Source organism: Pinus tabuliformis, chromosome J, assembly GCF_031772625.1.
Source record: "Pinus tabuliformis cultivar Carrire ecotype Pingquan chromosome J, CPIR1, whole genome shotgun sequence".
In the NCBI taxonomy this organism is placed as follows: Eukaryota; Viridiplantae; Streptophyta; class Pinopsida; order Pinales; family Pinaceae; genus Pinus; species Pinus tabuliformis.
The window spans coordinates 271,029,112-271,057,099 of NC_142295.1; the positions used below are offsets into that span (position 1 = coordinate 271,029,112).

A 27,988-nucleotide genomic window follows, 5' to 3' on the forward strand; every position below is an offset into this window, starting at 1 on the left:
TTTGATGTTCCTAGTGAACACCCATCCGAACATATGCTATGCAATGAATATGTTGATTCAATTCATGATCAAGCCTCTCCATGCACATTGGATCGCTGCCAAACACATTTTGAGATATTTGCATGGGACGATCACACTTGGTTTGAGATATTCTGCCGGAGATGTTCGACTTCATGGATACACCGATGTTGACTAGGCAAGAAACATTGTCGACAAGAAGAGTACATCTGGATGTTGTTTTAGCCTTAGATCTGCCATGATATCTTGGATGAGCAAGAAGCAGAAGTCCGTAACATTGAGTACCGTAAAAGTAGAGTACATTTCCACTACAATGGGTAGTTGCGAAGCAGTTTGGTTGAGGAAGATCTTTGGAGAGCTATTTGAGCAGGTCCTATACACTACAGTGATATATTGCAACAACAAGAGTGGGATCCATCTGGCAGAGAATCATGTATTTCATGACAAGTCCAAGCACATAGAGATTCGATATCACTTCATTCGAGACATGGTGCAAAGAGGAGTCATTAGACTCCATCACATATCAACATATGAGCAAATTGCATATACTCTCACCAAGGCTTTACTGAAAGGGAAGTTCTTGGTCTTCACAGAACAACTTGGACTAATGGATGTGACCCTCCTAATAAGGGGCATCACTGATCAAGAACATTGTGTCAAATCTTCCCCCCTGTTTAAGATCCCAAGGTGAGGAATTAAGATGGAGGGCTCTTGGGGTTGAGGGATCTCTAGACAATCGGGTCGTAGATGTTGCTCCCCTATCTGTCACCCATAGTGTTGGAGAAGTTGACTCCCTTGTCTTGGTCTTTGAAGAGTATACCTTAGTTGGCATCATACCCACAAGCTGGACTTGTTGGGATTGTCGCTCCCGGTTTGGCCAATGGGTTGAGAGTGTACTTGGGAGTGTACAACCCACGTTGATTATGATGCAAGTGTTCTACCACATAACTCTTGAGGGTCATAGTTGGGAAGATTAGTGGGAAATAGGATGGATTGAGATGTGTTCCCCTATATCACCTATTGCTCTATATGGGGTTGTAGATGTTTAGCTCCACCATGAGATTCTGGGTTGAGATGTGCTTCCTGATGTGGTTTCAGGTTGAGATGTGCTCACTGATATTGTTTTTGGATTGAGATATGTTCTTCGACATTATAGAGTGTGGAATCTAATGCTCCTCGATTCTTCTTCTTAAGATTTGAGAATGTTTCAGCAAATAGAGTTGAATAGAAATGGGGCATGATATGACAACAGGATACACATGACATGATGCAGTTGGAATTTGTCCCTTGCTAAGAGGGAGTGTTAATTTTGGCAGCTCAGTGACAAATTTCAACCATGAGACTAGATTACTCTTTTCAAGAGGACCAATTTTGCCTATTGAATCTCTCAAATTGGATAAAGGAAAGTGAACTTATGAAGAAAAGCCCACATATGCACATTTGGACAGGTCGGCCCTAACAAGAAATTGGTCACCTTTGGAAGCCTACAAATACAAGTGACCTCAAGCTCATTTGGACATCACCAAGAAACCTCTTCTTCTCTTCATCGTTGATTGGTTCGCACAAGTCTTGTTGTCGTCCGGATTGTACAGGGACTGCAACAAGGCTCAGGGCGAGGGCTGTCACTTTTATCCCCGCCCACTCTATTCTAGTTGTCTCCCAATAGCAGGCGATGGAGGGTAGTCCCTATGGAATGAGATGAAGGAAAACAAGTTGGAAACCAACTTGATTGGGAGACATAGATGAATGGCCTAGGCAACTGGTTAAATTCGAGCAAGATTATTAATTAGATTAGATCTTAAGGTATGAGACCAGTGCCTTAATGGAGTCACAAACTCTTGGTTATAATAAATTGGAACCAAATGACCAGATGGACACCCGCTGTTTAAGATGATTGACTAACCTGAATGATATGCAAACCTTTGAGCTATGTGTAATGCAGAGATCTTGGTTGTTTTTAGTTAAATGCCTAATCTAGATGTAACCTTCCCTTAACTATTTTGAAGTTGGGCTCCAAGGTAGGTTATGGGAAGGAGGCCAACAAGAAGCAGGTTAGGGCCTGATTAACGATACATTTTGTTGTGCTCCTATCACCCGATGTCTCTGGCGCTCAAGAGACTGTGGCTCTGATGACTGCAAGGTCACAACGCTAATCGCCGAAGAGTTGTCGAGGCCTCTCAAGCTAAGTGAGAAGGGTTGCCCTATATCTCTATCAACTTAGCTTATGCTAGGAGGTAAATTATTAATGCAATCCAAATCTAGTATGCTTATGCAAAAAAATTTAAGTGAGATTATCTTGAGTTAAGATTGCTTAAGTTACTTAAGTACTTATGTGAAATTTATCTTAATGCAAGAGTACTTAACAATGTTGTGCGACAATCTTAAACAAGATCAATGCTAAGAGATATAAGTGTAAATTTCAATTAACCGACTTAACTACCAATGATTATTAACACAAGATATTATGTCAATCAACAAGATCAATGTTAGATTCTCAGTGCAAAAATGAGATAAGCCAATTTCAAATCTATGACAATTTATATCAATAGTAAAAATTTAGAAAATTCAGACTTTATCAATGTTATAACAGCAGTGAGGAAACCACTTCAAACCGTGAAATTTGTCCTACACATAAAACATAAAAAAATCTTTTTAACCAACAAATGCAAATTAACTTGTTTAGCCCACTTTGTCATGATGTATCCAATGATATTTCAGATCTGATTGCTTAGTTTACAACGGTAAACAACCACAGATCAACAAGCTAAAGATTCCAAAAATAGACGGTCAATGTGCCCAAAAATAGTAAAAATGACACCCCCAGTTTTGTATTCTTGTATTAGTGGATATTTGAAGGCCATTATCCCTAGTACGAGAGCCCTAGACTGTTGTATTATTCAATTGGATTAATATAACAAAGTTGGGTTATTGTACAAAATTGTAAAAAGTTGTCTATATTTTGTGGACTAGTAGATTCACTATTGTTTACATTCCGCTGTGCAAAGTAGCTTCGTTGTGATTCTTGGTTTGGTAGCTTCAGAGATTTAAGATTCTATCCTAGAAACAAAATTGTTGAAATTCAACATGGTATTAGAGCGTGTCTGAGCTACTTTGAGGGACAGTGAATCAGAGTGTGCATAGCGAAGCAACTCAAAGGGAGTTGTGGGTGTCTAGATCATGGAGCAGAGGGTTCAGCTGAAGACATGGAGATGTGGTCTTGATTGGCTTGGCAGCGAGATTGGCTGGGAGTTCTGGTGGATTGGTGGTGAGCCTGGTGAACAACAGTTTGTTGTAGGGCAGATTGTTGATCATGGATTTCCATTGATTTGTCATGGATGGTTGGGACAACTCGAAGGCTTCTTTGGCTTGGATGAGATCAGGTTGATCGAGATAGCTTCATATGATGGACTGCAGATTGGCATTCTAGAGTCTTCATCGGATCATGATGTTGCATATCCGAGATTGGCAGGATTTAAACGAGTGGTATTTAATCCAGGAGGATGAGTGCTTGCAAGACTGAGTCAGTGGAGATTGTGTAGGCTCAGAGCAAGTCTAGCCTCAGAGGGAGTAGCCCTATGGAGGTTTGGGATCTTCAGGTTCAAATGTGATGAGGCAGAGACAGTATTGAGATTGCAAGGTTCATTCTACATAGTATGCTGCAGTGATGGACGCCATATGGGCTAGTGTCGACAGAGATGATGACGGTTACTTCCTAGTCTTGGAAGTACCACCCTCGCTAAGAGGGAGTCTTGATTTTTGTAGCTTGGGAAATACTCCAAGCCTTGAGGATCGAGGGTTTGGAGGAAGGAGCTCAATAAATGGCCTTGTGGGCTTGAAACCTAAGCTTGGCGTTTTGCACCCGTCGATGTTGGGGACAAAAACATGAAGAGATTTCGACATGTGATGGATGAGGATGATATTACTCGTCGAGACGAATCCGACACATCGAAAATCATTCAATTTTGAGTCGTAGAAATTGAGATGTGAATTTTTTAAGTTTGTGTAAGGGCTTGGTTAATGTCGGCCTAGTGATTGGAGGCCTTATGAGAGCTAGACAAGCCCTCTTGGACGTTATGTTGTAGCCACACCTTGAGATATAAGTAAGAGGTGTGTGAGGTTATTTGAGACATCCAAAAGTGCATCAAAGGCATAGAAATTCACCTTTGTGACAGCCACAGCAAAGAGAGGACAAAGGCGTGGGACCAAAGCACTGTTTGAGGTATGTTTAGAGGTATTTCTGAGTCTGTTTTATGTCATATTTTGGTGTGGACAGCCTCTATCTTGAAGGCCGCAGGGTTCTAGTTTTGCACAAGAAGCCGCAGGGGTGTGTGGACAGCTCAAAAGGGAGTGGCAGTCCTGTACAGTTCTTGGAAGGGGGGTCGAGCTCTATATCTCTGCCTGGAAGAATGTCGCAAGGCCTAGAAAGGGTTGGTAACTCTCCAAGGAAGCAGCATTTAGGAGCAGAGACAAGAGAAAGGTGAGCAATGAAAATTCTACTACTGCAACAATTGATTTATTTTTCCTACTTATTCCTCAATAAGTTATTTACGAAATCGCCTCAATAAATATTAAAATAAACTCTACTGCAGATATTACACCATAGAACAGAAACAAATACATGCACAAAAAACAAACACCAACACAGTTATTTTTGGACAAATTTCCCTGAAAAAAAACCCAATGCAGGAAAACCAGTGCAGCATAGGAGGATTTTATTAATCAACTATTCTTGAGTACAACTGGGTGCCAAACTGGCTTACCCAACAAAGATAAATTCTCCAGCACGTCCCCCAAACTCAGCGTCAGACTTGTTGGCCTCTGCACAGCTCCCAGACCCTTTGCGTCAGCTCCTGCCTCTCTACGTCAGCACTGGGCCTCTCTACATCACCCACACAAGCCCTCCAGTGATTGTGTAGTCCTACTGCCTCTACGTCTGCCTCTCTGATCTCTGCTCTGATCTTCTGGTATTGTTCCTACCTCTCTGTTTCGTACTCGCTACCTCTTGTTGCAATCCAGACCTCTAGTTTGAATTTCTCAGCAAACACGGCTCCAGAAATTGAACTCACTGGTCTCCCTCATTATACTTTTCATGTTGATGAATCAACAGCCGAGATTAAGTCCCTAATCAACGGCTAAGATTCAAACAGACTTGATCTTCGTCTCTTAGAAGCTTCTCACCCTTATCTTTATTAATACTCATTAATATTTTTATTTTCCTAAGTTTAGACTTAGAACTTCATTAAAAATATTAATTATTTTAATAACTTCTTATCTGGATGGAATTTTCCAAAACAATTTTTAGGTCTTGGAGATCCCATGCTCTTTAGTCTCTCCACCAATTTTCATGGCTAGAGCACATCCGATGCTACCCCAAATCAACACTCCCTCTTAGCGAGGAATGTGCTCTAGTAATACTCCACAGTGAGCATCACTCTGATTATACGGCACCGGTACCTGTGTTGATGTTAGGCCTCCCCACCCAACATCCTCTGCACTGTTGCATCCTGTATTGCTGCCCATGGCTCTATCACTACCACTGCTACATCTGTACTGCAGCTCCCTCTGCATCCGTGTTGTTGCTGGTCCTTCTTCCCAACATTGCATCTACATTGCAACATCATACCCATTTCTGCTACTAAAATGGATTCTTTATCATCACCATCTTCTCCCTGAATAATCAAACTTGGTTCTCCCAAGGGCCTTGGTAAGGATGCCTGCCAATTGTTCTCCTGTAGGAGTGTATCTCAACTGTATAGCTCCTCGTTGGACACAGTCTCTGACAAAGTGACACCGAATATCAATGTGCTTTGAACGATCATGAAATGCTGGATTCTCAAAGAGCTTGATGCAACTCTGATTATCACACATGATCCTAGTGACCTCCTTCTTTCTTCTGAATAGGTTTACAAGTAGTTTTCTAAGCCATATGGCTTCGCATGAAGCTGTGCTTGCAGACATATATCCTGCTTCAATTGAGCTCAGAGCTACGGATTTTTGCTTTCTACTGCACCAAGAGGTCATTCCCGATCGAATGTTGAAACAGTACCCAGAGGTACTTTTCTGAGCCACTGAACTTCCAACTCAATCTGTATCAGTAAATCCACTCAATCTGATATCCTTACTCCTAGTGTACAAGAGTCCATAATCGACTATTCCCTGTATATATCTGAGAACATGTTTGGTTGCTGCCCAATGCGCCCTCTTCGGTTCCACCATGAACTGACTGAGGATGTTGACAGCGTAACAAATGTCTGGCCTGGTATTAACCAGATACATCAGGGACCCTATGAGCTGCCTGTATAAGGTGGGATCAATATCCTTGTCTTCTGATGCATCAATTTTTTTCAAGTTGGTGATTATTGGAGTAGCCATGGATCTACAATCCTACATCCTGAATCTCTTTAGAATTTATATAGCATATCTCCTTTGTCCAAGGAAGATCTCCCCCTTTTGCTGCCAAACTTCCAACCCCAGGAAATAACGTATCTGTCCCAAATCCTTCATGTCAAATTATGTGGCTAAATTCTTCTTGCAGTCCCCGATGAGCTTGGATGATCCTGTCAAGAAGAGATCATCCACATAAAATACTAGGATTAGAGGCTCATTCTCTACAACCAAATAGTAGAGATTTGGATTTAAGTCACTCTTGACAAACCCCATCTTCTGCAAGTAGCCATCAAATCGACCATACCATGCTCTAGGTGCCTGTTTCAGCCCATACAAGGCTTTCTTCAATCTGCATACATGAGACTTTGTCTCATGTGTCTCAAAGCCTCTTGGTTGTTCAATGTATACCTCCTCTTCTATCACCTCATTCAGGAATGTCGTTTTGACATCCATCTAATGAATCTCCCATCCCATATGTGCTCCAAGAGATATCACGGTTCTAATAGATGTACACCTAGCTACTGGGTGAAGGTCTCTTCATAGTCAATTCCTTCCTTCTAAGCATACCCCTTTGCCACAAACCTGGCTTTGTATTTTTCCATACTGTCGTCTGCAGTGTATTTAATCTTGTAGATCCATCTCAAACCCACCACTGATTTGTCTTGAGGCCTCGGCACTACCTCTCAGACATCGTTCACCATTATAGAGTTGTATTCCTCTACCATCGCATCCAACCAAACCTAATGTTGAGCAGCCCCTTGAAAACTGGCAAGCTCCCCATCCTGAGCTACTAATGTTTGATATCTATCTGGCTATTTTCGCTCCCTTTTATTGTTTCTTGGTGCACCGATGAAATCCTCTGCATCTCGCAGAATCTGACGAAGTTCCCTGCTCGTTCTTCCTCTGGTAGCAGGTGCTTCTATTAGCTCCTCCTGTGATTCTTCCTGATCCGAGGAAGAATTCTTGACTTCCGTTGGTTGAAGTGGATTGACCAATGGCTCATCTTTTGACTGCTCCTTGAGATTTTTTGAATGCCCTATCCTCCATGAACTTCACATCTCGTCGAACTACTACCTTCCTGCTCCCTGGAAGATAGATTCTGTATGCCTTAGCGTTCTCGCTATATCCCACTAGATATCCTTTCTCTATAGTTTGATCCAGCTTCTTCCTCTTTTCCTCGGGTATGCGGCAATATGCTAAGCTCCCAAATATCCTGAAATGGCTGACTTCAGGTGTCTTCCCTGTGAAGACTTTCTCTGGAGTAATCTTGCCCAATGCCCAATGAGGAGTTCTATTCTAAACATAGACTGTCGGGTTGTATCCTTCCGCCCACAGGAATTTTGGCATATCCTGATCATACATCATGGCCCTGGCTGCTTCTACGATAGTCCGGTTCTTTCCTTCTATTACTCCATTCTGTTCCAGATTGTACGGAGTTGTCCACTGTCTTCTGATGCCCTCCCTAGCGCAAAAGTTTGTGAAGTCCTTGTCGACGTATTCTCCACCATTTTCTGAGCACAAAACTTTTATTTGCTTACCAATCAAATTCTCCACCAGAGCCTTGACCTCTTTGAATCGACTGAAAACCTCATCCTTGGTTTTCAGAAATTAAATCCAAGTTTTCCTAGAGTGGTCATCGATGAAAGTGATAAGTATTCGGCACCACTAAGAGCTTTAGTGGACATTGGTCTGCAAATATCTCATTGTATCAACCCTAGTACACTCTTGGCCCTGTTGTTACTTCTAGGAAATGTTGCTTTAGCATACTTGCTCAGAGCACATCCTCTGCATACATCATCTCTTTCTGTACTAAGATCTGGAACTCCTATTACAGTTTTCCTGAGGATTCTCAGAGCCGCATGGTGCAAATGTCCCATTCGTCTATGCCATAGTTCATTCAGATCCTTATCCCCATGACTGCCTATCAGTGCCATTGGTGATTCTAGTTGTAACTTGTTACTCCTGATTCCGATCTGCACTTTCTGTTTCCAACTTGGGTATTTGACGTACACTTTCTCCTTGATGAAGAAAACATCATAGCCCTTGCTTTGAAGTTGTGATACGGATAGTAAGTTCATCCCCAGTCCTGGCACATGCAGCACATTGGTGGCCCAGAACCGCTCTCCCGTTTCTGTTTGAAACACTATGGTCCCCTTTCCTACTGGAGTACACTTTGCCTTATTCCCCATGGTGATCTGAAAATTCATCCTTTCCTCCTGATACTCAGAGAAACATTCCCGGATTCCTGTCATATGCCAGGAGGCTCCACTGTCTATATACCATACCTCAGATGATGTCGAGCTTGTTACACAAGCAACTTCTTCTTCCAATCTAGAAGCCAACATAGAGAAATCAAGATTTCTATCCCTTGTGCAATTTTCTGAAAATCTGCATGAGTCTCCTGATGTTGATGCCTCTGCATCATGATCTCGACCCATAATTGATTTTCCCTTCATGTCTCTGATTCTTTGCTCTCATACCATGTGAAAATTCTATTACTGCAGCAACTGATTTATTTTTCCTACTTATTCTTCAATAAGTTATTTACGAAATCGCTTCAGTAAATATTAAAATAAACTCTATTGTGGATATCACACCATAGAAAAGAAACAAATACATGCACAAAAAACAAACACATCAACACAGTTATTTTTGGACAAATGTCCCCAGTAAAACCCAATGCAGGAAAACCAGTGCAACAGAGGAGGATTTTATTAATCAGCTATTCTTGAGTACAACTGGGTCCCAAACTGGCTTTACCCAACAGAGATAAATTCTCCAGCACCTCCCCTAGACTCAACATCAGACTTGCTGGCCTCCGTGCAACTCCCAGACTCTCTGCGTCAACTCTTGCCTCTCTGCATCAGCACTGGGCCTCTCTGTGTCACCCACGCAGGCCCTCCAGTGACTGCATAGTCCCGCTGCCTCTACGTCTGCCTCTGTAATCTCTGCTCTGATCTGTTGGTACTGTTCCTACCCCTCTATTTCATCCTCACTACCTCTTGTTGTAATCGAGAACTCTAGTTCGAATTTCTCAACAAACCCCGCTCCAAAAATCGAACTGACTGGTCTCCCTCAGTATATCTCCAACTGACCCTCAAGCCTTCTCTTATACTTTCCTTGTTTATGAAGCAACAGCCGAGATTAAGTCCCTAATCAACAGCTAAGATTAAAATAGACTTGATCTTCGTCTCTTAGAAGCTTCTCATCCTTATCTTTATTAATACCCACTAATATTTTTATTTTCCTACGTTTAGACTTAGGACTTCATTAAAAATACTAATTATTTTAATAACTTTTCATCGGGATGGAATTTTCTAAAACGATTTCTGGGTCTTGGAGATCCCGTGCTCTTTAGTCTCTCCACCAATTTTCATGGCTAGAGCACATCCGATGCTACCCCTAATCAACAAGTCACAGCGGTAGAAGAGGTTTTCGAGGAAGATTAAGGAGCTGAAGCGGAGTGTTATCAGCCCTAATCAGAGACAAGACCTACAGCAGTTGGACAGACTTAGATCAGAGGTATGAATTAATGTTGTTTTTTATGTTAGTGGATGGCAGTCCTAGATTAGGACAGTTGAAGGACATCTAGAGGAGCAGATCATCATCAACATTATACAATGTCAAGAGGAGCAACAGAACGTTGCAGGGCAGTTTGGTCATCCTCTTGAGTTGATGATTTGCAGGTAGATGGGTGTCCTAGAAGAGGATTGTTGGTGAAGTTTGTTGGCAGCCAAGAGGAAGGGTTTCCTAGGTGTTGGATGCCCTAACTAGGAGAAGATGCTACAACAAGGATTGGTCACTCGTGGACTATTGGAGGGCAGCGTGAGAGTGGACCAAGTGTGGACGTGGATTGGGCATTTATGGTCTGCTGGAGAAAAATGTGATAGTGCCCAAGTTGGAGCCCAGTGTGCACCATCTTCATGGACCTAGGTGGTTGCTAAAGTGGCAGAAGTTGAGCTCAAGGTTTGATTAGCCAGAGGAGCAGTTGAGAAGCCCTAGACTTGTGTGTGGAGAAGGACTTCTACAATAGATGATGGGCAGTCCTCCTAGCCTGTGTTCATTGTGGGAGATGGACATCTTGCAGTGATAAGTGGCAGCCCTTCGTGCCCTATGTTGGTCTCCATTGGAGCAGCGCAGGAAGACCATAGTGGGCTGAAGTCCTTGAGTAGTTGAGGAGAAGCAGTGGGCAGATTGAGAGTTGTTCACAAACGGAGTTGTGAACAACTCAACAGGAGTCTCGATGTGTTGTGCCCTTGATGGACTAAGGCACAACTAGTGAGCAAATTGGATAGTCGAGGTTCAGTGGCCAGATGGACTTGGATCATTGATAGAGGTAATGCTGCAGATTGGGAGTCAAAGGACCGAGCAGGTACAGGGTACGACCGAGAGGAGTTGACAAAGCATGTGACAGCTAGATGGTCAGAGTATCTTGTTGAGGGAAGATTGGTTGTCGATGGGTTGACACCAAGGCCCAGTTTTGTATTCTTGTATCAGTGGATGAGGGCCATTATCCTTGGTACGAGAGCCCTAGACTGTTGTATTATTCAATTGGATTAATATAACGAAGTTGGGTTATTATACAAAATTGTAAAAAATTGTCTATATTCTACGGACTAATAGATTTATTGTTGTTTATATTCCATTGTGCAAAGTAGCTTCGTTGTGATTCTTTGTTTGGTAGCGTCAGAGATTTAAGATTCTATCCTAGACCCAAGATGGTGGAAAAACAACAAGGAAACCACTTCAAACCATGAAACTTTCCCTACACATAAAACATAAAAATTCTTTTTGACCGGCGAATGCAAAATAATTTGTTTAGCCCGCTTTGTGATGATGTATTCAGTGATATTTCAGATTTGATTGCTTAGTTTACAGCAGTAAACAACCACAGATCAGCAAGCTAAACATGCCAAAAATAAATAGTCAATGTGCCCAAAAATAGTAAAAATGCACTATAACTCAAAATTTTCAATTGTTAGGGCTTTTAGGAAGTGTTATTCAACAAATTTCAGAACTGCTATGTTTATTACAACAGTGAGACAGTGACGGATCGGCAAGCTAGAAATACTAGAGATAATGCCTAAAAATAGTAAAAGTTTGTCGGAGACTAAAAATTCAACTATTTTTATGTTTATTAAGTTTATGCTTCAGAAATATTTCAGGCTTGAATTTTATAGTTATGTAGTAAATTCCAGCAAGCTAGAGAGTTAGATCTAGGTCAAATTAGAAATGCCTAAGTGGTCAAAACTTGTGAAAATTTAGATTTTACAATTCTAACTAATTTTGACCGAGCTCACGGAGGCAAGTTTGACAGTTGCATTGACCATCTTTGACTTTCTGGTTAGAGTTGATTTGATTGCAGTTGACTGCAGATTTTGATAGGGTTGTTTTGACCTTGAATTTGTCAAGTCAATTTGACTTTTGTACTCTCTCTCTCTCTGTTGAACATTTTGATATAATAATAAGAAGAATTGATCAAAGGGTTTTCCCACATTGGGGTTTTTCCTTGGCATCCGCCAAATCTAGTGTCCCCTTGTCTTGGCTTGTCTTCTGCATTTTGTTTTATGTTCTATCTACTTTTACTGTCAATGTGATTAATGGTTAATGCGATTGTCATTGGGCTGCTAAAGGAACATTGAAGTAATTGTGTTAAGCATAGAACATACCATTGTTAATTAAAATTAACACTTTTGGAGGTATTTTTTGTTGGAAAATCAGGAGACTTGTTGATTATAGATGATTTTCCTTATCTTGATAGTTACTTGTAATATTTGTTGGAAACTTATTATATAGTATATCTTGTTCATCAAGCAATTACCAACCAATGAAGATCACAACGAGACAAAGTGCACAAGATATAAGCTCCAAGCCAAGGCAAAACCCCTCCAAGGGGAAAACCCAAAAAGAAAGCTTCTCTTCATATAGAATCTTCTTACAATGAGACTTCCAAGACCCAAAGGCCAAAGCCCAAAATCCTCCCAATCACCAAGTTAGCCTTCCAGCAATATCTTCAAGGCAGCGTCAAAAATTCGACTTTCTGCAGCTTCACTCTATAATTTGGGCCTACAGTTACACTTCAGAATTTCAGCCCTACAATTTCAGCCTCCTGCAACTGGCAGCTTTACACATGTGGACAAAAAAATATGATCTCCAAGAAACCTCGACTTCTTCTTCTTCTATTCGTCCTCCTGGCTCTTTCTTCTTCTTCGTTATCGCAGATCGAACTTGAGATGAGATGGTGCTTCAAATGAGTCGAGATCCTTCTATTTATAGCCTTCTTGAGGGGTTGAATAGCCCACCCTTAGGTCGTCTTCTCCTTGCTTGGGCCGACTTGGTCTAAGAGGAATAAATGGTTTTTCTTGACTCAAAAATAAATATTTTACTTGGTTACAAAGAGTCCAAATGGGACTATAATACATGACACAAATTCTTCTTTGTCGTAGAAAGCCCTATAAGCACGAAGAACATGCTTTTGAACTAGTCTTGAGCATGAAACCCATGCTTTGAATAAAAAAAAATTGTTTATCTTTCTTTTTCTTTCTTTATACAAAATATACAATGTCATGATTACAAATTGGTCATTATGAAGACCAAACCTAGTTACAATTTCCAACATTCTTGAGGCAGCCTTTTGGAGCAAACTTTCGACCAGCTTTTGAAGCGTTTTTTGAAGAGTCCTTGAAGTTGTCTTTGAAGAGTTTTTGGAGTTGACCTTTGAGAATCTTTTTATCAACATTTTGAAGTGAATTTGAAGCAATCTTGAAGCCATCTTTGGAAGTCATACTTGGAACAACCTTTGGAGACACTTTGAAGGAAGTATTTTGGAACTATTTGGTAAAGTTTTGAAGTATTTATAAAGGTTGGAGCTTAAGAGGATTGGTGTCCTCATATAGACCAAGTTGGTGCCCGTATTTGCATGAGAGGATTGGTGTCCTCAATCAAGGTTGGTGCCTTGCACAATTGAAGGGATTGTAAAGGTTGGAGCCCATATTAATAAAAGGGGAGTGGTGTCCTTAGCGTTGTAATTTGAACAAGCATTATATAAGATATTTTTATTTTATTTCTTGTGTTTTGGCATAACATAACAATTTTAAAGAAATATCGATTCACCCCCCCCCCCTCCGCCCTCAATATTTCCAACAATTGGTATCAGAGCCAACTTCTTCAAGATCAACCTAACAACTGGAAATAATTTTTTTTTTAAACTACAATGGCCAGCAAGGAAGCACTTAAGGCTCCCCATTTTGATGGAACAAATTTTACATTTTGGAAGGAGGAAGTACTATCTGATGTCTCTTGGTATTGAAGTGTGGCAATCAATTACAGATGGATATAAAATTCCATCTCTTCAACCAACAGACCAGGACGAAAAGAAGGCATATGTAGCAAATGCCAAGGCTTTCAATGCTATAACAAGTGATCCATAAGTCTCAAAATTCACCAAGCTTATGAATTGTGAATCAGCGAAAGAAATGTGGGACAAGCTTATTACTATCTATGAAGGAGATGGCAAAGGTCAAAAAGGCAAAGCTTCAAACAATTCGAACGCAGTTTGAAAATCTCAAGATGAATGATGAAGAAGATATTGTTGCTTACTTCCTCTGAGCAGATGAAGTAATCACTCTCGTAGAGGGCTAGGTGAAGATGTCAAGGAAAAGATGATTGTCCAAAAAGTTTTAAGCTCTTTTAGATCATTTTGATGCTAAAGTTTGTGCCATAGAAGAACTAAAAGATTTGGATAAATTATTAATGGATGAGCTTCATGGAATTCAAGAAATCCAACTCACAAGGAATTTGCATTCAAGGCATCAAAGACATCGAGAAAGGGGAAGAACTATGATTGCACCAGCGATGATTCTAATACTGAAATGGCACAATTTGTTAGGAAGCTGAAGAAAGGATCCAAACTTAAAGGTAAGTTACCTCTCATTTGTTTTAGATGTGGTAAAATAGGACATTATGCAGCCAAGTGTCCTTTCAAAGATGACAATGATGATGAAGACGAACCCAAGAAAAGAACATTCAAGAAGAGAGGCTTGAAAAAATGATTTCTTCTCCAAGCAAGACAATGATGACTCTGATGAAGAAGAATATGATGGAAGTAGAGATATATTGTTCATGGCCTTCACAAATGAAACAGATAATCCAAAAGAAGAAGAAGTATGGATGAACTATTGATCAATGCCTTAGAGGAAAATGATAGACTCAGGAAAAAGAATGGAAAATTATCTCAAGAAATCATCTCTCTCAAAACCAAGAAAGAAGAAGCTAAAAGAATAGAAGAAGCCTTGAATAATAAACTAAAGGAAAAGGAAGAAATTTGTGAAAATTTGGAAGCTAAAGTAGTATCTTTAAAAAGGGAGTTGGACAAAGCCAACAAGAATTTGAGTTCTCAAACCTTGGATGTTATTCTCAACTCCCAGAGACAATCACTTGACAAATATGGACTTGGCTATACAGGCAAATCTTCAAATTCAAAGGAAGATACCAATGTTCATCATGAAGAAAAACCTAGAAGTTTTGTTGATGTCCTTAAAAGATCTCATCACAATAATCCTACAGGAAACAAAGTTCATCCAAGGAATGAGAAGTAGTCCCTCCCCAAAAGGAATGTCTCATCAAGGCAAGTCTATTCTAACAAGTATCAAACTATTTTTCTTGGTCATTGTTTCTTTTGCAAAAATTTTGGTCACCAAGCAAAACACTATAAGGAGTTAAGGACTAATCACCAAAATAAGTTTGTTGGCATTAAGAGAGAAGACCAAATCAAAACTTATAATTCCTTTGCTCCTCTTGGAAAGCATAGTCTAAAATGCTACAAATGCAACAATCTAGGCCATGAAGCAAAAAATTGTCCACTGAAGCCAAGAGAGAGAGTCTACAGAAAGAAGACTGAAGAATCTACCCCTGAGAAATGTGGTCTGGTTATGTATGTTCAAAACAAGGAAAGTCAGTGGTTTGTAGATAGTGGATGTTCTAAGCACATGACAGATGACTAGAAAAAGTTAATCTCATTAAGCAAGGAAAAGGATGGAAATGTGACCTTTGGAGATAACGGATCTGCTAAACTAGTTGGAACATGCATAGTAAGTCTCAACAATGGCAAGGCCAAAGCACAAAATGTTCTATATGTTGAAGGCGTCAAACATAATCTTTCGAGTGTCAGCGAAATGTGCGATCAAGAACATAATCTCAATTTTCGTGCCAAAAACTGTGAAATAAGGAGATCATCTTCAAGAAAAGTAGTAGGAAAGGAGTAAGAACAGTGGATAATGTACACATTCTTAGTGAAATTCAAGAAGAAAAATGTTACATGAGTCAAACAAATGAAAGCTAGCTATGGCACAAACGTCTCGTACATCTAAGCTTTGATAACTTGGTGAAGATCAGGAAACCTCAAGCAGTAAGAGATATCCCCAGAATGTCAAAACCAACAAATGTTATTTGTGTACCATGTCAACATGGAAAGCAAACTAAGACCATTTTCAAGTCAAAGGGATATTCAACATCAATGCCTCTAGAAATTGTACATACAAATATGTGTGGTCCAACCAAAACTCCAGCATTGCAATGAGAAAGGTACTTTATGTTATTCATAGATGATTATACTAGAATGTTTTGGGTATCTTTCCTTAAACATAAGTCAGAAGCACTAGATTGTCTTAAAATTTCAAAGCAACAATTGAAAATGAAAGTGCGTTGAAGATCAAATGCTTAAGATCAGATAGGGGTGGAAAATTTGTTGGAAATGTAACCAGCGTCGGTCTTCATAATGCAATTCAAATGTACTATTGATGTATTTATTATATTCATTATTATTATTTGTAGTCAAAGCATGTTATTTGTGCTTATAGGGTCAGTTGAGTCAAAAGAAAATTAATTATGAGTCAAAGAAATGTAATTGAGTCAAAGTCCTATTTGGACTTCTTATAAGAAAATAAGAATTATTTTTGTCTTGAGTCAAAGAGTCAAATTGTCAACCACAAGACCAAGTCAGCCCTCCTTGACTAGTCGACCTAAGAGGCATCTTTTTGACCTCCTGGACAACTATAAATATAAGCCAATTTATTTGACCAGTTGAGGAGCTAATTAATTCAGCCATCATCACATCGATTTTTGTGCAAAACAAGAAGAAGAAGATAGTTGAAGTCAAAGAAGAGAGAAGAAAGTCAAAGGAGAGAAAGAAGATGAATTTTTTGCCCTAGTTTTGTTCACACGTGAATTTTTTTGATGTATTGCATGCCAGAAATTTCAGGGGTTGAAATTTCAAGAGTTAACCAAATGTCATAATTTTGACTAGTGTTGACTTCTGTTGACTTTGACTTGTTGTAGGTGACTTGGAGGAGGGCTGATTTGGGTTCTTTGTGACAGTGTAGTTCTTAGTTTTGGGTCTTGGATATCTCACTTTGATCTAATTCTATAAGAAGAGGATTTTTGGGTTTTCTCCCTTATGGGATTTTTGTCCTATCTTGGAGCCTAATTTCTTGTGTTTTGTCTCTTTGTGATCTTTATGTTTTGGTAATTGCTTGATGAATAGAATATAAATTTAATAAGAAGCCAACAACCATTCACAAGTAATTATAAAGAGAAAGCAATCATTAACTATTAGCATCTTGGTTTCTCAACAGAAATTACCTCAGGAGAATTCAATGAGTTATGTGAAAAACATGGAATCAAGAGGCAACTTTATGTTGCTAGGACTCCACAACAAAATAGAGTGGTAGAAAGAAAAAACAGATCTGTATAGGAGACTGCAAAAACAATGTTATCGAGATTCGAGAGATAACATAGCAGTTAAATTCTAGATGGAGGAAGTTGGGGTAGCAGAATACATCTTAAACAGGGCACAACTCCAGGTAAACAATGATAAAACTCCATACGAGCTATGGAAAGGAAGATTTGCTTTTGTAAAACATTTCAGAATATTTGGAAGCAAATGCTTTTTATGAAGATAAATGACAATTCACTAGGCAAGTTTGATTCTTGCATTGACGAAGTAATTTTTCTCGGATATTCATTAAGAAGCAAGGCCTACAAATGCTATAATAACCATCTTCAGAAGGTGGTAGAAAGCATTTGATGTAAAGATAGATGAGACTCTTCCCGAAAAAGAAGCAGATCTAACAAATCAAGAAGTCCTTATCCTTACAGATTTGAAAGTGTAGCAAAAGAAGGGCACAGATCAGAAGATAAAAAGTGTAGAAATTTTAGGTTGTGTTGTAGTTGTCCCCGGTTTCAGTTTGTTTTGCATAGAAGTTTAATGCCTAACCCCATAGTTCATTACATAGATAACTTAAAATGCAGATTGAAATAGGAAAACTACAATTATATAGATAACTTAAAATGCAGATTGAAATAGGAAAACTACAAGACTAGCTCTACTTTTCTTTCACTTTCCAGCTAATATGAAACATTTAACAAGCACAGACATAAATTGAAGGCACTTATTTTTGGTCAAACACTGAACTTGGAAAAACCCACAAGGGGAAAACTAGTCTTGAGGAGGATTTTATTTGCTAATCTCAGAGAATTTATTACACAGCAATTAATACACTTCAAGTACTTATCTCTCCCTTGAAGTTTCTGCTTAGCCTTCTAGAAAAATGTCTCTATCCTTAAATCCCTTGCCTTTGCCAAACCTCTGCAATGTGCTTCTGTCAGACCTCTACGTTGGGATTTATGCTTAGACAGATTGAAGAATTGAACTTTATTCTCTAGAAACTCATGCCAATACAGTAATTACCCTCAAAAATATGTTGTCAGACAGACTTAAATTTCTCAATCTACGTGCCACTGACAGATCTCTTCCAACCTTGAATTTGCAACCTCAAACCGACTGTTTATCTGTGTTTCGTTCTATTTCCTCTCCTCTAAACTCGTGCTGAAGTCTATTAAATTTGCAGGCCAAAGTCTCCTAAAAATGCAGGCCTGAGCTTCCTAAAATCTTGCCCCAAAATTTGTATTGTCCCTGCTACAGAATCTCAGGTTCAGTGTTGATCCTCTCTACTAGGAAACTCGAGCTAGGTGGGTGACTTCTCTTGCTACAAGTTTATCCTATCCTTCCGCAATCTTCAGCTATCACAGCCTCTCCTTGTTCTCTTCCTCCTTGATCTTTTCTCCAACAAATGCTCATGAAGAATGAATGCTCTCTATGCATTTTTACCCTTTCTAGTTTCATTATGTTGAGAGAAACCCTAACCCTATGATTAAGGGCTGAGATTAAATCTCAACTCTCCTTGATCAAGGGTGGAGATCTTATCTCCCATTGACGCCCTTTTCATGTCTCCCCCCTCATTAATGAGCACCCTAGTCACTTTAATGTTGTTTTGGTACCTTGTGCCTTTTTCACATAAAGTCAACTTAAACCCATAAAGTGACTTTAATAATATAAAGTACATAGTACTAAAGTACCTCATGAAGTGACTTTAAGTCACATGACTTTAATAACTCATAATGTCACTTACTAAAAAGGTGTTCTAATGTGTTTTCCTAGGCAAAAAGGCAAAAGCACTAGGAAACACCTCCTTGGTACATTTTTTCAACAAAAAGGAGGAACAAACTCAAACACCATCAAAGACGGCCTTCAAGTTTGTACAGAGGCATCATCCAGAAGACCAGATTATAGGAGATATGGACAGAAGCATCATCCAGAAGACCAGATTATAGGATACATGGACACAAGAATACTAACAAGAAGAAGGATGATAAACAGACCGAAAAAGAGTGATATCACCTTGTTGTTCCATATAGAACCAAAGGATTTCCCTCAGGCAATTAAGAATCCACACTGGATGAAAGCAATGGAAGAGGAGATGAACCAAATTGAAAAGAATCGAACATGGGAACTTGTACCTCGTCCAAAGGATAAGAATGTCATAGGAACCAAGTGGGTGTTCAAAAACAAAGTGAATGAAGATGGACAAGTCATCAAAAACAAGGCAAGATTGGTGTGCAAGGGATATACTCAAATTGAAGGAATTGACTTTGAAGAGACCTTCGCTCCAGTTGCCAAACTAGAGGCCATGAGGATGTTTTTAGCATTTGCATGTTCAAAAGGCTTCAAAGTCTATCAAATGGATGTAAAGTTAGCCTTTCTAAATGGCAATTTAAAAGAAGAAGTATACATGGAACAACCAGAAGGGTTTGACTTGTCAGAAAATAAAGACTTTGTATGCAAATTAAAGAAGGCCCTGTATGGATTAAAACAAACTCCAAGAGCTTGGTATGCTAAACTTTATCATAATCTCCAACAACAAGGGTTAAGGAGAGGAGTTGCAAGAAGTAACCTTTACATGAAGATGGACGAAGATAATCTACTAATCACATTGGTATACATGGATGATCTGATTTTTGGCAACAATGATGAAATGAGTCACAAATTTGCCCAAGAAATGTCAAAAGAATTTGAAATGTCAATGATTGGAGAAATGTTCTTCTTTCTTGGAGTTCAAGTAACTCAAACCAATGTTCAAATGTTCATAACACAAACAAAGTACCTCAAGGAAATGCTTAAGCGATTTGGGATGGAAGAATGTGTTGTCGTAAGCACACCTATGATTATAGGTTGCAAGCTGAGTAAGGACGATGAATCTCCTATAGTAGATGCAACTCTCTACAGATCAATGATTAGAGGTCTTTTATATCTGACAGCTTCATGACTAGACATCATGCAGGCAATAGGTATGGTGGCAAGGTTCCAATCAACCCCTAAGGAATCTCACATGCAAGTTGTAAAAAGGATATTCAGATATCTAAAGGGCACCCATGATTTTGTACTGTGGTATCCTAAGAGCACAAATCTTACCTGGACAGCATACACCAATGTAGACTCGGCAGGAAACATTGATGACCGGATTAGCGCCAACAGAAATGCATTTTTCTTAGGAGATTGTCTTGTATCTTGGTTGAGCAGGAAACAGTTATCCATATCTATTTCCATAGCTGAAGCCAAATATATTGCAGCAGCAGACTGTTGTACACAAATACTTTGGATGAAGGAATCAGTGCAATCAGTCTCTCAGAAAACCCAATCATGCACTAAAAAATGATACATATTCCAATCAAGTACCAATTTCTTCGAGAATACGTCGCTGATCAAAACATCAAAATGCCAAATGGAATATGTTAGCACTAAGGAACATATTGCAGACATCTTCACTAAACCTTGCCTCAAGAAGCATTTGAATACCTTCATCAAAAGATGGGTGTCATCTATCTTTCATCCTAATAAGGCACCCCTTTGCTATTGATGTCAAAGGGAGAGTAGCAGGAAGTCGGGGGGACAACACAAAGTCAGGAGGAGCAGCACAATGACAGGGGGAGCAGCTTGATGACAGGGGGAGTAGCACAAAAATTGGAACTTGAGGAATGTTGCCATCAATAACAAAGGGGGAGATTGTTGAGAAAAGACTTGTTATTGATGTCAAAGGATGTCCAGTTGAAGAGGAGAATAACATAGGCTTAAAGATCACTTTAAGCCCTTTCCAACGAGGTATAGCATGCCCCCTAACTCCTCTCCATTGAAGAAAAATGAATTTTCTAAGACAAAAACCACCTATCTGCCCTCCATTCAAATCGGCCCTATTTTGGGTGATCCAACCAGTATAAATAAGAGAGTCTACTCCTCCATTTAGGCTCCAAAAATTCAGTCAAGCAAGAAGCAGAGGAACTCGGACCCAAAGAGGAAGCAAATAGGTTCATATCACATGAACCTAGAGGCAGTTTGAAGGAAGGTTTTATGGTTTTTATCTCTGTTCAGATTAAGAGATCTTGGAGGCTTTTTTCTAATCAGATTTTGAAGCATTTATGAGCTATCTTTGTGGATGAATTCGGCCTCCTTGTAGCACAAAATTTCGGCCTCCTTGTAGCACAAATTTCGGCCTTGAGACAGCCGTAATTTGGCCTGCACTTGGACAGATTCAACCCTGTAATTCAGCCTTGTGATTTCGGCCTGGTTTGGAGCAGACTTGGAGCTGGTTTTTGATATGTTTTGGAGGTATTTTTGAGGCAGCTTTTTGGAGCAATCTGGAAGCCTTTTGGAGCAGACTTTGGACCAGACTCTGAAGTGATTTTTGAAGAGTCCTTGAAGCTGTCTTTGAAGAGTTTTTGGAGCAGACCTTGGAGAATCTTTGATCAGCCTTTTGAAGTGAATTTGAAGCAATCTTTAAACCATCTTTGGAAGTCATCCTTGGAACATCCTTTGGAGACACTTTGAAGGAAGTATTTTGGAACAATTTTGGTAAAGTTTTGATTCTTGAAGTATTTATAAAGGTTGGAGCTTAAGGGTATTGGTGTCCTTATATAGACCAAGTTGGTGCCTGGATTTGCTTAAGAGGATTGGTGTCCTCAATCAAGGTTGGTGCCTTGCAGAATTGAAGAGATTATAATGGTTGGAGCCTGTATTAATAAAAGAGGATTGGTGTCTTCATCATTGTTATTTGTACAGTCATTATATAAGATATTTTTAATTTTATTTCTTGTGTTCTAGCATAAATTGTGATTCTTAACTGGCATAACATAACAATTGTAAAGAAATACCGATTCAGCCCCTCAGTGTTTCCAACAGTTTCAAGCTACTGAATTTATATAAGTCCAAACATATTCTAGTCTAATGTTTCTTAGGATGTTATTTGGTTTCATTGTTTCCATGTTAATTGGAATCTTAGAAAATAAATTAATAAAAATAAATAGAAGAACAGTATACAAGACATTATGCCCTACAAGCACAATGTCGTTATTGTATAAGCATTATGCCACAAAGCAGTATATAATCATATAAAGAAACTACCTTTGTAAGATGCATCCTTTTCTTCTCATCAGCCATATTCATGAGCATTATCACAGGTTGTTGAATTCTAGCTGCAGAAACTGCTACAACATTGCTTGGAGAAGCTTTTATTGGGTCAAGAACATATGCATCCACATTGGAAACTTCCGGTTGTGAAATTGGAAATTGAGTGTGTATAGGAAGAAGTATCTCACCCAGTGGTTCTCGTGATGTACACACAATATTAGTTGGTGTCACATTTCCACTGTTGACTTTAAACATAGATTGAATGTTACTTTTGTATTCTGCAATTGTACTCGCATCATTTTGATCATTCTCAATGACTTTTCTTGATTTGGAATACAACTGTTCAAGTAGCCCACTTCGCTTTGTTCCTCTTCTCATACACAAACATGTTGTGCTCACCTTTTCTAAATTATTTGAATTTGCTAATGTTGCTTCCATATTATCAGCTACTTTACAATCACAAATCTTCCCCTCCATGCAAAAATCCAATACTGAATTACCACAGTTCTTTTCATAGTTTCTGTTCACCATGTCTGCAAACAATGCATGTGGCATAACCAATAATTTATACGCAAATATAAATGCTCAAAGAAGATGAACTATGTCAATATTGCAACAACCCATTATACTGAAAGTGAAATTGACCACATACCTGCTGTGCTATCCAATTGGCCATCATGCAGTTTGACAGGAATGTCATGCTGATTCATAAATGCATCCATTTTATCATTCCCCAAACAATCCTGTGCAGCAGATAATTTTAAAACATTTTCTGCTTTTGCAACTGTTTCAACATCATGAGTTAAAACATTTTCTGCTTTTGCAACCGTTTCAACTTCAGGAGTAACTGACTGATCAACATCCATTGCTACATTCTTATAGTCTAGCCTGATACTTTCATCCAAAGAACACTTTATAGTGGAAAGTTTGGCCAGATTTCGTTTCGATTCAGTTATTACTGGAGTAGTTATATGGTAAAATGGAGATGCTTTTGTATTCGACTTGGAACCGTCGAAACCAGTTACTGAAAATCGACATGGCTTTATATCCCTTGGAGGAGTAAAGTTTTGGGCACTTCCAGACACATTATTATCACCATTTAAGTGAGAAACCAAAAGCATGGCATTACCAGGCATAGACATTGCCCTACGAACATCAGTTTTTATTGGGAGCCTCTTGGCTTTACCCTTATCATCCACCTGAGCAATTGTTGAAAATCCCTGCAATACAGGCAAATGCGGAGAAAAGAATCAATAAAATAAGAACAATCCAACACTTAGATACCTTAATTCAAACAGATTACCTGTTTGAGCCAAAATCCTTCAGATTCCTGATCACCCCAGCAAAATAATGTTAAGACTCCGACATCATGCAGTCTTTTCTTAACTTCTCTAAAAAGAAGCCGACCAAACCCCTGGTTTACACATCCAGGAATCAGTATATAAAGGAATCACTATAGTAGAGGATTTGCTAATACAGAAGCAAGTTTTATAACTCTAAAATGTTCAAAATATAAACTAAATTTCTCTGTCCTGATTCTTAAGAAATTGGTTGTGTCTCTAATTAAAATATTATGTGGATAACCCTGTAAGCAACAAGTATGGCATCATAAAGGTGAGTTTGTGATGACTACTCAATGTAATGCATTTAACCATCACTTGTAAATACCTTATTCACTAAGTATGCATAAGAGTACATGCTGGATAGCAGAAGAGAAACACAAATTGTGGTCTTTAGTACACAATAATTGAGATATACAACAGCATCAAGTACAAAGTTTGTGAAAAGATATGCTGCATCATTAATCCATTGATTAATTATTTTGAAGAGATAATAATTAATATTTCCCAAAGTTTGGTACTCTACTATATATTATGAAAGTCAAAAACACAAGTTGGAGCAAAACTAGCAGTAAAGAGATTCAAGGAAGTTACGTTGCAATCTAGAATCATTCTTAATAAATCAATTTTACTATTTTTGTCTTTACCCTAGACCAGCATCTCTTAAATGAGATAAAAAAAATCTTATAATTTTATAATTTCATCTCATTTATGTTGAAAATTCGCAGCTAAGGGATGAATTTCCTTGAATAAAATTTCATTTCTGACTTTTCTAGAGTGACTTTCTAAATAAAGATTGTCATGTCTATCATTGCAACCATGACTTTCCAAAATTAGTGAGTCATCTTGCTTCAATTGGTAATCATGTATATATGATGGAAAATCATTTATCCTTAATCAATCTAAACTGTTTATTTTTTTAATTTAATCATCAATTTTATTATTATTATTACACTTATGATACTATAATGTCATCTAAAGAGGAATTACATGTCACCTCTCCTACTTCTCACTCAATCATGCCACTTCACATCTATCTCCTTGATGGCAAATCAAACTCTCCCATTCAATAATACATTACTCTCTCCCTCTCTCTCTCTCTCTCTTTAATGCTCTTACGCACCTCTTACACTCTCCTACACACTTTAATGACTTGTCTTAAAAGAATCATCTTACACCAAGATTCCTCTTACACCCTCTTTAATGCATAAGTTACACTTCTCCTTAATGGCTCGAATTACTAAGCCATGCGTTCTCCTTCTTTATGGCACAAGTCACTAAGGCATACGTACTTCCTCTTGATGGCATGAGTTACTAAGGCAAGCGTACCTCCTTTATGGCATAAGTTACACTCCTATTTTGGCATATGTAACTGTTATGTTATGGTATGTTCTATGCTTAGTGCAATTTACTTCAATTTCTTCTTATTAGCCCAATGTCAATTTCATTATTTAGCAATCACATTAACATAAAGTAAAATGCTGATAAATCGAGAGAAGACAAGCCAAGACAAGAGACACCAGAAGTGGCGGCTAGCCTGGGACAAACCCCAATGTGGGGAAAGTGAAACCCTTTGATCAATTCTTCTATAATCTTCAATAATTCAACAGAGAGAGAGAGTACAAATATACAATTCTGTAATTTTATTACAGCAGCAGCAAAACCCTAACCAGCAAAGTCAAAGCTGGTCAAACAAGTCAGAATTGACCTCCAATCAGCTTGGTCAATATCCCAGTCAACTCGGCCTCCAACAGCAAGCCCAAAAACAGTCTGAAAACTCGGTTAAACAAAGGTCAACAAAAGTCAACCTGCAGCCAACAATTAGGGCAGTCAACGCTGGTCAAACCTGAGGTCAAATCACCTCGGTTTGTGTGCCAAAATCTGCGGTCTGCCAAGGAGAAGCAACCACACCAAATCCACAGTCCAAGAAAAGTCCACGCTGTTCAATGCTCGTCAAAGTGTCTTTCTGCAGCCCTGGTCAAACTCGGTCAACGCAGCACTAGCCAGAAATCACTTCGTCCTCCCACACGTGTGAGAGAGATGTTGCTCCTAGATGTGTACCCAATCAAATAAGGAGAGAGAAGAATGTGAGATGAGAGATGAGTGAAATAATGCCACAAGGTGTCTTCTATTTATATGAATCGATGAGGATATGTGCCACACATTTTGTTGTTGGCCAACCTTGACAGATTGTCAAGCATATACAAATAAAATCATATCTCCGTAAATACATGTCGGAATCGAATGATCGTTAGATCAATCCTACACCTCTCCATGAGAGGAATCCAAGAAAAATATCAATTGCTATAAATAAGATGACCCACATGGAGTTTGGCCCTAGTTGCCAATTCTAACACTCCCTCTCAACTAGGGAGAACTCCATCTGCTAATCCATCTGACCATCAGTACTATCTCTGCCATCAAATGCACTACCCTACATTGCTCGGCTTTGCTCTGCTGAAATATGAAGAAGAAGAAATGAACGAGGATGTATAATACCATCCTCTACTAACCCGAAGTCAGTCCCAGATAAAAGGGAGTGCTCGATAGCGCTCTTAATGACCCGAAGTCAATTCCAGAGAGTGTGTCATACCACTCTTACTAATCCCAAATCAATGCCAAAGGAGAGTCAGCTATATCACTCTCACTGACCCGAAGTCAATTCCAATTGATCCCAGATTAACGTCGGTCATCCTAGCATAGGGAGTACAGTAGATACACGATGCGTCCATCAGTACTACTATTGTCACACCCCTACACTGGCGGTAATCTTCCAACCGCACTATAGGAGGTGCGGCACCACCGACCCTTTTCCTTTTAACAATACTAACGATCGCGGACTACGCCTTACTTCTATACTTAGAATATTTTTCAACAGCTAAGTACAATCTTTCATTAAACACACAGTGGAAACTTTCACATCATTAACATATTATCACCATTAACATTCAAATGCACAATGGAATATCATGGGAGGGGCAACTCCCTGTAAGTATGAGTCTACCCGTATCAATAATGATAATATTCAGATTTATACATAAACTTTACAATGGAGGGAAACCCCAAGTTTCTCCTCTTACTTGCAAAATCTAACTTTCATGCACTGTCGTGCAACCTCGCCCAACCATCGGGCAAAGTCACACGAGTTGTTGCCCAACTCGTGCACCCGTCGCACTTATCACACAACCCGGGCGCCTGTTCAACCGTCGTGTCGAACATGCACACCAACCCGTCGTTTACCCCGGGCGCACTTCACTTCAACCGCTCATTTTGTCGTTTCGTCGTGCTGCCTGTCGTCGTTCACCCGTACTCGGTTCACCCGTTCACAGGCGCCTTCGCCCGATTCGCCCACCCGTCGGTCCTCTGCTCAACTCGTGCACGAGCGCCCACCCAAACTCGCCTTACCCGACTCGCCTGTTCCACCGTGCCCACACTCATCTAACACACCCGCCCGGCTGTTCGACCCTTGGCTCGTCACCCCGGCGCACCGTGTGCGCCCGCCTAAACTACTACCCAACTTGCGCTAACAACCCGACCACCGACCTATTCCGCCCGAACGATCTGTTGCCCATGTCTCACGCCCTATGGCCTGTACGCCTTGTGGTCGCCCAGCTCGCCTCGACCTGCGGCTAGGGTGCTTCAGCCCCTATGTCCGCCCACACCATCGCCCTTAATTCAGAACGCCCAACCTGCTTGCTTCTGCACCTAAGAGAAGGCCTTAGCTCGCATTTGTTGATGATCGATTGATGATGAAGATCCTCTCCATCGCCATATACTTATACACTTCGGCCCTCCACGAATGGTCACGTCGACCCATGCCAGCCGACCCATAAACATGGCTTTCCATCTATTTCTTGCACGTCGGCTTGTGGTTGGGGCGCCCACACCTGGGACCGCCCAGTCATATAAACCTACATCCACCAAACACTTAGCCATTTTTCGCCTCATGACTTCGTGTTTCCACATGCGGTTGTCCAGCTCGCCCGCGCTCCTCCGTTGTGTGCTTTCGCCCAAACCACCCGCAACTCGGGGGCCTTACATCCTCCCCCACTTAAAGTCATTGTCGCCCTCAACAATTCTTCATCTCAGCAACCATCTGTCACTAAGATATCCATCCACACAACTGTGTATATGGGTAATCCAGATGTCCACTACTCAACCTGTTTCACGCCATAGATATGCCACTGTTCTGCAAGGAATCATGTGCTGGTACCCCTCATGTTGGTGATTAGTTGGGTAGCTAATCCAACTATGCATCGCCTCCACAAGAACTCATGCCCCTACATCATCACGATTGTCCACTGCATGCTACCTGTCAACCTGAGTCATCTCACCCCTAGATGCCTGCTCAAAGTGTTTGGAGATCCATTGCCATGAGCAGCTAACAAGGAGCCTCATCCTCCGTGATAGTCTAAGATGATGAGGGAGCAAAGCCTAAAGGCTCTCC

At 39.8% G+C, this 27,988-nt stretch overlaps 1 protein-coding gene across 1 annotated transcript in view; it reads right to left on the bottom strand.

The window, feature by feature from the left end:
• LOC149226817 (uncharacterized) overlaps positions 1-27,477 on the bottom strand; it is a 46,027-nt gene extending 18,550 nt beyond the window's left edge. The window contains exons 1-5 of the mRNA XM_089380304.1: positions 27,318-27,477; positions 23,870-23,994; positions 23,505-23,615; positions 22,854-23,421; positions 22,196-22,734 (exon numbers count right to left, since the gene is read on the bottom strand). Coding sequence (XP_089236430.1) covers positions 22,196-22,734; positions 22,854-23,421; positions 23,505-23,615; positions 23,870-23,994; positions 27,318-27,477 — 1,503 coding nt within the window. The remainder of the gene's footprint in view (positions 1-22,195; positions 22,735-22,853; positions 23,422-23,504; positions 23,616-23,869; positions 23,995-27,317) is intronic.
• Positions 27,478-27,988: the final 511 nt, after the last annotated feature.